This window comes from Bos indicus x Bos taurus, chromosome 29, assembly GCF_003369695.1.
Source record: "Bos indicus x Bos taurus breed Angus x Brahman F1 hybrid chromosome 29, Bos_hybrid_MaternalHap_v2.0, whole genome shotgun sequence".
Lineage (NCBI taxonomy): Eukaryota > Metazoa > Chordata > Mammalia > Artiodactyla > Bovidae > Bos > Bos indicus x Bos taurus.
The window spans coordinates 15,546,515-15,559,125 of record NC_040104.1 but is presented as its reverse complement, the minus strand read 5'-3'; the positions used below and the strand labels follow the sequence as shown (position 1 = coordinate 15,559,125).

At 50.2% G+C, this 12,611-nt stretch overlaps 1 protein-coding gene across 2 annotated transcripts in view; it reads right to left on the bottom strand.

Annotated features, from left to right (window-relative positions):
- NTM (neurotrimin) overlaps window positions 1-12,178 on the bottom strand; it is a 964,242-nt gene extending 952,064 nt beyond the window's left edge. The window contains exon 1 of one of the 2 annotated variants that reach the window (XM_027531737.1): window positions 11,813-12,178. In XM_027531737.1, the coding sequence (XP_027387538.1) occupies window positions 11,813-11,894 (82 nt within the window). In that variant the 5' untranslated portion in view covers window positions 11,895-12,178. The remainder of the gene's footprint in view (window positions 1-11,812) is intronic. The other variant, XM_027531742.1, reaches the window with a different exon arrangement.
- Between the last annotated feature and the right edge of the window lie 433 nt (window positions 12,179-12,611).

Below are 12,611 nucleotides of genomic sequence, written 5' to 3'. Positions count from 1 at the left end.
CAGTGTCAGACTTTATTTTTGGGGGCTCCAAAATCACTGTAGATGGTGACTGCAGCCATGAAATTAAAAGATGCTTACTCCTTGGAAGGAAAGTGATGACCAACCTAGATAGTATATTGAAAAGCAGAGATATGACTTTGCCAACAAAGGTCCGTCTACTCAAGGCTATGGTTTTTCCAGTGGTCATGTATGGATGTGACCGTTGGACTGTGAGTGCCAAAGAATTGATGCTTTTGAAGTGTGGTGTTGGAGAAGACTCTTGAGAGTCCCTTGGACTGCAAGGAGATCCGACCAGTCCATTCTGAAGGAGATCAGCCCTGGGATTTCTTTGGAAGGAATGATGCTGAAGCTGAAACTCCAATACTTTGGCCACCTCATGCGAAGAGTTGACTCATTGGAAAAGACTCTGATGCTGGGAGGAACTGGGGGCAGGAGGAAAAGGGGATGACAGAGGATGAGATGGCTGGATGGCATCACCGACTTGATGGACATGAGTTTGAGTAAACTCCGGGAGTTGGTGATGGACAGAAAGGCCTGGCATGCTGTGATTCATGGGGTTGCAAACAGTCGGACACGACTGAGCGACTGAACTGAACTGAACTGGCATAAGTCAGAAAGAGGCACATTTTTGCTCCATGTAGATTTACTAGGATTGTATTCAGCTACAAGTAATGGAATCCTAATTATATGGAAATATTTTCCATAAATAATAAGTGTGGAAATACATATTGCACAGCTGGCATGACTGCTATGTTATCTTGAACTTGGGGTCCTTCTGTTAGACGGAGCCATGTGAAATTGTTTCTATCCAACTATCTTTGATTTACTCAAACAGCAAATTCATTTAGTTCAACCTAAGAGCTTCCTGTTTTGCCATTCTGGTTGTAAGTGTTTTTTTTAATTTTTTTTTTTTTTTTTGCCTTTCTGTTTGCAGGTTGGTTCCTGGGCCCCCAGATAGTATGCCAGTCTCTCAGTCAAGAAAAGCTGTGGGAGTGGTAGGGTTCACAAAGCACAGGCTTCTTGAGTGCAGTCCTCAAACTGCCACCCGGGAAACTTCCGCCTGCTTTCCATTGGCCTGACTCACATGGCATGACTCCTCGGCTCTAAGCAAATCTCAGAGGTGCGTATTATAAACAAGCATACTGCTGTCCTGAACAAATTTAGAACACTGTGTATAAAGAGAAAGGGTAGAATTTATACTGAGCAGTACTTTCTTGCAGAGTTTATCTACTCTGAAACGGGGGCTGGTGTCAATTATTCTCAGCTGTATCTGCACTGAAAGTCCTAAGTGTTTCAAAGTAGAGATGACCTCACCCCATTCTGATCCATATACTGAGATTTTTTTGTGAGTTGAACCTGGGCGTCTAACAATCTCCACAGGTGATTCGGATAGACAGCCAGAACCAGGACCACAACTCAGACAGCATCTGGTCTCTGGGGGTCCTGGAGCTGGACCCAGGAATTAGTCAACATTATTCAGGTGGGAGACGAGGCAAATTCCAAAGTACCTCCCACAACTCTAGAAAGTCTGTGAAAAGTTTCCAGACTTGGTGATTAAACTATTTTAGCCTTGGACAAGGCTTCAGCAGTGCCAGAAAGTGATGAAAAAGTGGTGATAAGGCATTCAAATCCTTCTGTTAAGAAGTTTTGAGGAAGGAAAGAGAAATATAGAACGATTATTCTTGTTTTCAGAATTGACAAAACGGCTTATTGAACTACAGATGTCTTTGCATCACCAATTGCACTGAGAAAAAAGGCTGTCAATTAATCTTGCTGTGCCTGGGTCAGGTCTCCTCTGGCTGTTTAGAAGACAGTCAAATGCCCCCGGGGTAGGGAGTGGCGAAGGAGGAGGCAGAGTAGGTTTGAAGAAGTGGGTAAGAAGCACTTACCTCTTCACCTTCTCTAGATAAAGAAAACCCACCAGTCACTCTCCTCTTGTCTTAGGTCTGAGTTTCCCTTGCCCTCTGATGCCACCTCAGAGAGCAGCCCCCTCTTCCAGGCTTCTGACCAGCTGACCTCTAGAGGGACCAATTTCTGCTCTTGGGTGAGTTTAGCCAGGAAGAATGAGAGCTCATTTCCACTACCTGTGTACCTATAACATCTGGTTTATGGCTGGTGATCGCCAGCAGGGGTGACTGATGTGTGTAGTTTCATATTCAGAGTCTCAAAGAGGTCTTGTCAGAGGAGGAGATGAGTTGAATCTGATAAACAGACTTCAGAAAAGGGTAAGTTCCAAGGTCAGGTTGTTGTGTGAACAGTATGACACAGTCATCGGAGAAGGAAGGGGTAATTATAGCTCACCCGGATTCTACAGGGTTCTCTGGCTCCTCATAAACCTAAGGGCACTTCTCTGTCTCTTTCTCTCCCCCTTCTGTTTTATCCATAAACACTGATCAGCTGTGTGCCAGGTACTAGGCTAGGTGCGCTGGCACACAGGCAGTCCCAGACCTCCAGGGGCTCACTGTCCACTGACAGAGACAGAGGTGTCAGCAGGGAAGCACACAACTCGCAATAGATGCAAAGACCAAAGGAAGCGCCAGAGCCGTGGGGGGCAGAAAAGGAGGCAGTATGAGCTTCGGAGAGACGCTGAGCCGGGAGTTCTGTCTTCAATCATAGCAAGTTTTTGCCAGGTGGACAGGACAGCCATCAGTAGAGGGAGCAGGCAAACACTTACCAGGAGGAAGCTGCAGCAAAGCCCTAGGAGTTCAGGGAACCAGAGGACAAAGGGTTTGGAGAGAGGCTGGCACCCCCGGCTCATGCCTTTTCAGAGAGCAGAGATTTCATTTTATCTGGATTTAGAATCAGGTGAGGCTACATTCTATAATACTCAAAGCACACGGGGAAGAGATTTACCTTAAGAAGAAAACAGCATAACCAGAATAATTTTAGAAAGGGCCATCGGCATGCTTTCTATGAATGATGATACAGAAAACAGGAGAAAAGCTTGGAATATTTAACTTAGGGAGAAGGGGAGGGAATCGTGTTTTCAAATATTTGAAGAAAAGTCATGTCGAAGAAAAACCAGTCTCGTCCTGTGGGTAGTAGTATTAGCAGCACTCGTAATACTATAGGTGATATTTATTGAGAGCTTATTGTGTGCCAGGCAGTGTTCTGAGCACTTTCTCTGCAGTAACTTATGTAATCTTTACACCAGCCTTAAACCTAAGTCTCAGAATTAGCTCTGTTTTGTACAAGAGGGAACTGAATTGCCCTCAGAGGTTGATTAAATCGCCAAAAGTTTCAGCCTAGAAAGTGGCAGAGCCAAAGCTTGGGCCCAGACCATCCAACGACTATGCTGTGTTTCCTCTCCAGATCGAGAACAAGGGGCTGGAATCAATAAGAGGACAGATTCTTCTCCTTTGTCTCCCTGTCTTCCTGATCAGTCAGATGCAGTAGCTCTGGAGAGAGGCAAGTTCCCCTACACTGGAGATAGAAGTGAGGGGACCACTGCAGCTGCACCACTGGGATGTTAGAGCTCCAACAGAGGGATTGAAATAAACCATCATGAAAGTCTCTCTGGGCCTGAGCTGGTTGTGACTCTGCCTGGCTGACACAGCAGTGGAAACACTTCGTGAGTTACCCAGGGACTGTACTTGGCACAAATCCGCACGGTAGCTCTGCTCCCCCTGTGCCGTCTGCTCCTGCTGACTCCATCAAAACAGGCATGCTTTCCCTCCTGCCTGCGCTGCAGGGTCTGACCTGGCTGGGAGGCAAGAGCCAGCCTCCCTCAGCCTAACACAGTAGCTGCCAAACTGCCATTGGGGTTCTGAGCACGGAGCCTTTGTTGCCAGTGAGAAGGAGAGAGATGGAAGCGGCAGGCTGGGTAGCCGGTTCCTGGGGAGTGAGCGGGAGTGGAGGCCAGGAGAGAGAGATGGAAATCTTCACACTTATGAATGGAGCTTCTGCCAAGACGCACCATCACTTAGCTCGCGCTAAATCAGGCTCCAACACATCCATTCTTGACCCACATTCGCACATTCCAAGGCTCCGGAATTTCTCCTATGGGATCGATCATTCTCATTCCTGAGTCCCCCTACCTGAAATGCTGTGGCTCGTTTGTCCTTCCCTCCCACCTGAAGGATGCCTTCTAGACGAGAAACACAGGCACGTGTGGATACGTGATAGTGTGTATGATACAGTGTGCACTGTTTGTGTGCACACACACCATCACATGTTCCGACTGTGGTCGCCCGTCTGTGGCTGTTTATATTCTTAGTTTCCTGCAAACAGACACTGCTTCTGAATGTTTTCTCCTAGCACCACTACCTTTCAAGTACTAGGAAAGGCTATTTGCAGAATTGCAAAATGTGGGACGTGAAACTGGAAAATCTTTGAGTCTAACCGCTTAATTTTAGAAATGAAGTGACAGAGGCTCCTAGAAGGGATGTGCCTTATCCCAGGTTGGAGAAAGTTTTCTGATAACCAAAGAGGTATGGCTTTCAAACCTGGCCATAGGTTGGAACCTCTTAGAGAGCACGGGAAAATATCAGAACATCTCACAAAGAGATGCTGATGTAACCGTTCTGGGATGGGGTCCAAGCATTGGCATTTTTATAAAGCTCCTCAGGTGATTCCATGGTAGAACAAATTTGAGGACCATTGGCTTAGAAAATGGGAGTATTGCAAACAAAGGCACATTGCACCTGTCTCATGAGGACCTCCTAACAGTAGAGGCAGATTGCTCCAGGTTGCTTGACTTGAAGAATCGTGGATGCATGAGAAAGGTACTTACCTGTACTTCTACAGGGGAAATGCTAAGAAGAGTCACCAGCACTATGGAAATGCAGACAGAAGCAGCCAGGTGAGTAACCCCCCTAAAGTGTTCAGAGGGCAACCACAACACACACTGTGAGCAGAAGGGAAGCTCGATTCTCTTTGGGTGCATACAGCTGAAAACACAAGCTGACGACTGAAAAAAGGCTATGTATGTCCCAACCACAGTTATAGCATCAGAGAGCAAATGAATGATGACGCTTGTCTGTCATTCTAGGAACCCTAAATCAGGGTGTGATGAGTGGGTAGCAGAGAAGGAAATGGCAACCCACTCCCGTATTCTGGCCTGGAAATTCCCATGAACAGAAAAGACTGGTGGGCTCAGTGAATGACTGAGCACACGAGTAGGTAGCAAAGAAAGGGTTCTCAGAAAGGAGGTCATCTTAAGTCCACCCTAAAATAGGAAACCCTCAGGGTCCCATGAACTGAACTTGCCTCACCCTGATCAGTTGCCTCAGCAAACCCCACCGTGCCTGCGTAAGCACCCCCTCCCCTTGCTGTCTTTGGCCATCCAGTTCTCTGCAGAAGGCAGGGTATGAAGGCGTTGGACAGGCCACTGGCAGGGGTGGCAGTGGTGCCAAGAACCAGCCAATAACTTGAATGACAATGACAAGAGCCAGTGGTCACCAAGCCAGCACCTCACAGCAGCTTTTGCTGCCACGTGCCAAGGGAGGGAGAATCACACACCCTGAGCCCTTCCGGCCAGGAGTCACAATGGAGCAACAGAGGTAGCACCTCTGACGTGATAAACCCAGAGCCTGGCTGCGCTTGCTCTCCCACGCTCCCTATCTAAAAACAAGCCTCCAGGATTGGTGTGCTCTTGCCACCCGTCGTAATATGCACAGGCAACTGTGCAAAAGACTATGCCACCCAGCACCCCTCCACCCCTACTTCTGATATTCCTGCTGGTTCTTCCCAACGTGATTAAAAAGGATGACAAATCAAATCAAATCTGGGGATTGTACTCTAGTTGGTTTGGTCACTGATATATTCCCAGCACCTACAACAATGCAGGGAACATAATAGGAACTCAATAAACACTCGCCAGGTGACTGAACCAATGCACAAGTAAACAACCAGATCTAGTCTGTGTTGAATTGGATTTTGGTGACACCACCAAGATGAAGCCAAGGAGGCACCGCTGGAGAGTGAATTTGAATGAGCTACTGAAGCCAAAACCAGTCCATCTTTTGAACAGTCCTTTATTACTGTAAAGGGCAATACTCTTCAAGAAGCCAAAAAAAAAAAAAAAATCAAATTTAGTAACCTAAGATGTCGTTAGTAACAGAGCTGAAGAATGTGTTTTCCAATATTTGGTTTCTCAGCTTGACAGTCTCTCTTGAAATACTCTTTTCTCAGCAATGGAAATGTGAAGCGCTGTTGGTTTGTTTTGCAGTTTGCAAATGACTTACAGAGCTCTTCTGGCAGAGTTTCTGTTTTTCTTCTTGCAAATAAACAAAAGGCCATTTCTCTAATATGACTTAAGCGGGGGAGATTCTGTGATCTCCTGTCTTGGTTTGGGAAGGAAGAGAAAAGGAGGGGCAAGCAGAAAGATGAGGGAAGAAACTGGAACAAGTAGGGGGTACAAGTGGAACAGAAGCAGGAAAGAGGCAAAAGGAAAAGGGATGTGGAACCCTGGGGTATCAGACACGCAGCAGCTGAGGACGCTGCCTTCAGTGGGATCGCAGCTAACCTTACGGACATGAACTCCCCACTGGTTCCTTGGTCCCCCCCCCACCCCGCACCACCATTGCAGTCTATCAGCTGGGCTCCTGTGACCTGGGAGGACAGACCCCCCTCCCCCCTCTCCTAGGCAAGCCTACATGAGGCAGAGCAGCCCCTACCAGCTTGACCCAGATCTGTCAGCTGATCAATTATTTTTCCCACGGAGGAGAAGGAAAAATGAAAGGAAGAAAGAATAAGGGACCACGAGAAACAGAAAAGGGAGGGCAGAGAAGAGGGGGAGAGGGGACAGAAAGAGGGAGGGAGGGAGAAGAGGGGAGAGAGGGAAGGAAAGGGACGGTGGAGGGACGCGCACATCTCTTGTACAGACGCTCCCGCAAGTTTAAGCTGCCATAGCAAGGGCAGGCTCAGTTCAGAAGGTTGCAGAAACACACACACATAAATACATAAAACATAAGCTCTAGAGGTTGCTGAACAAAATCAGTCAAAGCAGAGGATGGGGGCCTCTTCTTTCCACCCTTTGCCAGTCCAGCTTGCATCTGGTTTTTACTCTCTGAAACTCCTGGTTCCTCCCATATCCCCTCCCCCAGGGCCCCGCCCCTCTGCCATGGGCCCCGCCCCCTGACACCTCCTGGCTAAAGTCTTCCTCCTACTAGGAAAGGGTGAGGAGGCGTGGTCCCGCGTGTTTCCTCTAAATCCCCTCTGGTCCTCTTCCACCGCGCACCCTCTAAGAGAAGGAGGGCCGAGCCACCGGGTCGGCGGAGGAGACACCCCGGAGGATGTGGTACCCAAGACTCCATCGTACCTGCAGGCCATCGATTACCTTATTTTTGCATGTTTTCATTTTTTATGTGTAATTAGTTTTATTGAATTTCAAATGACTACAGACATAAAGTAAACATGTAACAAGCCAGTAGAGCAGAAAGGAAAGGAGCTGCGTAAATACCAGCAGGCTCAGCGTGGAGCTCCACTTAGCACCACATGTTTGCTGCGTTACAAGCATTAATGAGTCTTTACAACCCTTGGGGGAGTTGCTCCCCGGCCTGGCAGACAGGTGGGGAGACTTCCCAGAGGGAAGTATCGTCACCTACGGAAGTCATGGGGAACTTTGTGTTCGGATGTACCTGCTCCCCACCCAGCTGTGCTCAGGCCACCTGAAGCGATTGGAAATCAGTCAGACAGGCACGCCCATTACAGTGTTTGAAGGGTCCATAGGACCTCTGCTGAGGTTAAATATAAAGCAAAGTGGGTTTTTTTTGGTTTTTTTTGTTTTTTTTTTTTACACCTTCATCTTTCTAGTTGATGGGCAGGAGCAGGCCATGAGCTCCAGACATAAAATATCTGGAACAGAGACAAATCCTCGACACAATCATCCTCTCCGAAGTGTTTCCACCATAAGGAGAGAGTGACAGCATCGCACATCATTCTTCCAGCATCTTCTTACATATGCAGGAATCACCTGTCCTGCAGGTCACCCCTTCTTAGGATGTCCAGAGAGCACACCTCATCCCGAGGGATAAAGCCAACACTGGTGTGACCCATCCATGACAAGCAGCTGGCCCCAGCCTGGGTTGCTGCACCTCAGGGCTGCCAGGGAGCAGGGGCAGATCCTCAGGGAGCTGCTAGGGACAGTGCCCTTGGAGCACTCAAGCAGGGAACAAGGAGAGGCCCTCCAGGGACACAGCTCCGCACCCTTCAGCCCCGTGCCACAAGAGAGGCCACTGAGAAACCACGGAAGTCAGGGGGAGAGGCCACAGCTGCGGAAAAGGGTTTCCAGGGCTCACTTCGGCTTTAAAAGTGATGAAAGGGAAGAGCCAGCCCTAGGACTAGCCTGAAACTGCCACCCGAGAGCCCCCCTGGCTGGGACTCTGCGCCCACTTCCATCCAATGCCCGGAGGGCAGTCCCAGGGTGTGAAGAGTGGAGGGAAGCTGCAGTTCTTATGCACTCCACGACTTGCCCGTGGCCCCCCTGCCTCCCCCATTGGAAGCTCCAAGTCTGGCAGCTGGCGTTCACTTTGTGAAGCTCCTCTGTCATCTCCCCTTAATTTTTTTTTTGGCCATGCTTCCAAGTGCCCACAATGCTTACTTACATCAGGCCCAGGAGCCCATCTCCCCAAACCGATTTTTCACTCTGCCAGTAAACATTGTTATGGTCTCATCTGTCACCCCCACTCCCCCCATCTCAGAAGCGTTGCCCAGCTCAGGCTGCGGCTGGCACCCAAGTGTTTGCTGTGAGTGGCAGGAACTTGGCCGATCCGCCCAGCTGAACCGTGTCCGTGTCACCGGCGCTCAGAGAAAGAGAGGGGAACCCAGCTCCATTTCCTCTCCCTTCCCCTCTGCCCTGCTGCTGTGTATGTGGGCAGGTAGTTGACATGGGATGTGAGTGAGGAGATGAGAGAAAATGAGAAAGGTAAGACAGGAATCTAGCCCAGCTCCTGGGAAGGTGTTGAAAGGAGCATTAATCCTTCGAAGGAGAAATGGTCGGGTTTCTGGAAAGAGAGAAGATGCCGTACACCAGCCATTCCTCTCTGAGCCTCTCCGTGGCAGGAGGTGGGCGGTGAGCTGAAAAGGACAGCGCCTCATCCAGGAGCTTCTCTGGCTCCAGGGCCGAGGAGGAGCTCTGGCTAATCAACCCCAGAGCGTCTTAGGGCCAGAGCCCCTGGGCGCTAATCACCCCCACCCTCTCCCTATCACTAATCAGGGCTGACTCCCTCCTCCTCTAAGCTGGATCATGGTGGCTGTGGAATGGGGTGAGGAGCAGGTCAGGGAGGGGTCCATCAACCACCCCTAGCCCCCAACACCTTTTCAAGAAGGCAAGAAGCCCAGGAAGTAAGGGCTCTAGGAAGAGCCAGCCTAAAACAAAAACAGAGAAGAAAAAAATTGCCTTAGAATGTGTACTGCATTCTAACTAGTCCCACCGGGTCAAGGCAATAGGGGTGGGTTATTGCAGGCAAGACCTGGCTGCCTGAGTAATTCTGTGAGTTTGATAAGAGGTAACTGGCCCACCCCAGCTCCCATGCCCTGAAAGAGAAAACACACATCACCTTGGCTGGTCCAACTGCCACGTGGCTCGAGAGGGTGGGGGGTGGGTCTTGGGGGTCACTTTGCCTTAAAATTGGGCAGCCCAGTTCTTTTCTGACACATCGAAGCCTATTGAAAGCTGGTTCGAGGTGGATAGTGCAAGTAAGGCCATGATTCGTCTTAGGAAATTCAGGATTTGGTAGAATGTGAGGAGGGCTGGGGTAACCCAGTCACCCTTATCCCCACCCAAGATGGCAACAAGAGTGTACAATCAGAATTCCCTGGGGGGAGAACTTCGCACCCCCACTTTCTTCTCATCGGTTCGGGAATGATTCAAAGTATGAGCAAATATTATGCTTCCCTGCATTTATTTCTGATGAAAAAAAAAATCACGTATGCTAATTTATATGTAAATCCAGTATGGCCCTGGGGCTCCTGGCAAGCTGCCAATGGGGCTGTGGATGGTGGAATTTTGGCAATTGTCTCCAGTCGGAGGTTAAAATGGAAGAGACTCAGACCTCAGGACGGATGGAAATGATGGAGGTCTTGGGACCTTCCCTGTCCCTTCCTCCGGACCCCTGACTCCACCCTGCCCCCATTTGGTTTACATTTCTGGGTTACATGATGGAAGCTGTTACTGGAGGTTGCCTGGCTCTGGGCTCAGTTTCCCCAGTGCCAGAGTTGGGGCCCTGATCTCACTGGGTGAGCCCCTGTTCACCCAAGTACAAGCAGGGGTGCGCGTGAACACGAACACACACACACACACACACACACACACGCATGCTGCCTCTGCTCCATGTTATATAAGAGGAGTCAGTCAGGGCTGCCTCCACGTGGCCTCCTTCACGCTCACACCCACTGCCCCGTGGGGGAGGAGGGACACCCTGAGGCCCGTGCGCCCCACCCCCAAGGCTGGGAGCTGCAGGGCAAGGAGATCCCATACGATGGACTTCCTTGCATCCTTGCGGAGCCCTCCAGGGTCCCCTTCCCCGCTCTTTGAGCCCCAGCCGAGGGTTCGCAGGCATTTGATCCTTCCCAGCCTGGTCCTTCTGCCCACCTCCTGTGGGTCTGTGTGGACGCCTCTGCAACTCCGGCAAGGGGAGTCCCCAAAGACCACCCTCAGGGGGAACTCAAGGGACTAGTGACGGGGACCGCAAGAGCCCTGTACTGCAGTGGGGAAGGGAACCGGATGGGTGGGACTCCCCAGCCTTCTCCACCCCCGCCCACCGGGAGCCAACTTTCCTCTGGGGACACAGCAGCCAGCACTGAGCTCCCAAGTGGGCTCCTGTGGGAGGCGGAGCTGGACCACCCACCAGGGAAACTTTCTCTGCCCACCTCAGTCACTGAGAACGCAGGGGTCTTAGGCGCACACCAGATCCTCAAAGGACAGGGCGGGCGGGGTGAGCAGGTGGGCAGGGAAAGCGGCTGCTGGGAGGTGGGAGCCTGCTGGGAGGTGGGAGCTGGGACAGAGCGCTGGGCACCCCCAACCTCCGGTGCAGCGAGGGGAGTCCAGGCTGAAGTGGATTCCCACCCACCCCCAGCACAGCAGGACCACAACTCGGCAAGCCCGGCCCTGACTGCAGCCCAGAGGGCTCGGCTTCCCAGAGAAAGAAACAGAACGTTAGCATTCGACTCCTACCGCCTCTCTCCCTTCAACTTAGGACAGCTTTCCGGAATCTCAGAGCCTGCTTGCTCCCGCAGCCTCTTCTCTGCTTTTTAACCAACCCCCGCTGCTCTCCTCCACAAACACACCCCCAAACACACAGAAAACTAACCCGGCTGCCCAGCTCCGCTGCAGACTGATTCAGCCCTCAGAGCTGGCTTTCTGACCACAAAGCGTAGTTACCTGATTATGCCTAGCCTGCATTTTCCATTTGCTCCTTGCAGAAGCTTTGCAAGTTTACTGGTGGATAGATATTTAAAGTTTCCTCTCGAAATTTCTTCCCAGTACCACAAGCAACGCATTAGCTTCCCCGCCGCCCTCCGAATCCTTAATTCCCCGGCTTCCATGTGTCTCCATCCATCGTGTGTGTGCAAGAATGTACAGACAGCCAGGGGACCAGCACACAGCCACGTTACCAAACAGGAGCCCCAGACACACTTTACTTATGTACATACATCCCCCGCCCGTTCCCCTAGCAGCCAGAATCGATCAATACCCTTACAGCCTGGGAGGGAGGAGAACGTCCCAGCCATGCTGCTGGAACGCGAGCGAACGCTCTCTCCTCCACCTGCAAACCATACAGCAGAGCCGACTCGGAGAGTCTGCGAATCACCCACAGCACACTGTACAATTCCTGGGTCGGCTGCAGGCAGATCAATAGCAAGCTCTTACCTTGAAAGAGAAACAGAGCAGCCAGCGCCGTGAAGATTGCCCAAGAGATAGAATTGTGCATTTTTGCCTGGATGGTTTTCATGATTTTTTTTTCTTCTTTTTCTTCTTTTTTGTCAGGTTCGGTTTTCTCTTTCTTTCTTTCCTGACAGATTGCGTTGCTCTCGAGCTGGTGGAAGGAGGTTTAAATCCACTGTTTTGCTGAAGGACACCACAAGAAAGCCAAGGATGGGAGAGTGTGACTTCTCAGTAATTATCTCTCTTCATACTCTGGCACTGAGACACATCGTACAATCTGGCCCTGGACAGCCCTCCTACGAGCTGCAATCATTGGTTCTAATCCAAGGATTGACAGAGCTACAACACACGCGCGCGGGCACACACGCGCGCGCACACACACACACTCAGGAATCATTTACTGGGCAAATCAGGCTAGCTGATTAAAGAGACAGGAGCCTGGAGAGATGGCATGATAAATGTCACTTTGGCCCTTCTATATTGCCTTCATTTTTTAAACTGACAGTCTCAGAGCCCCAAACATCAAAAAATCCCTTTCCTCTGGCATTCCCTGGCCTCCTGAACTCAGATTCCCTTTACACTGGAAAAATCCCATAGCCAGCCACTGCTTACTAGAAATTTTAAAGGGACATTTTCATGCTTGGTGAAACTCGCAAAGATGAGTCAAATTTCATTTGCTGGTATTTATTTTCCTCTCCGATGAAAATATCATTCAGTGACAGATTTTCTCTCTCTCTCTCATCTTTCACCTTTTCCAATCAATCTCCTATTTCATTGCTTGGAA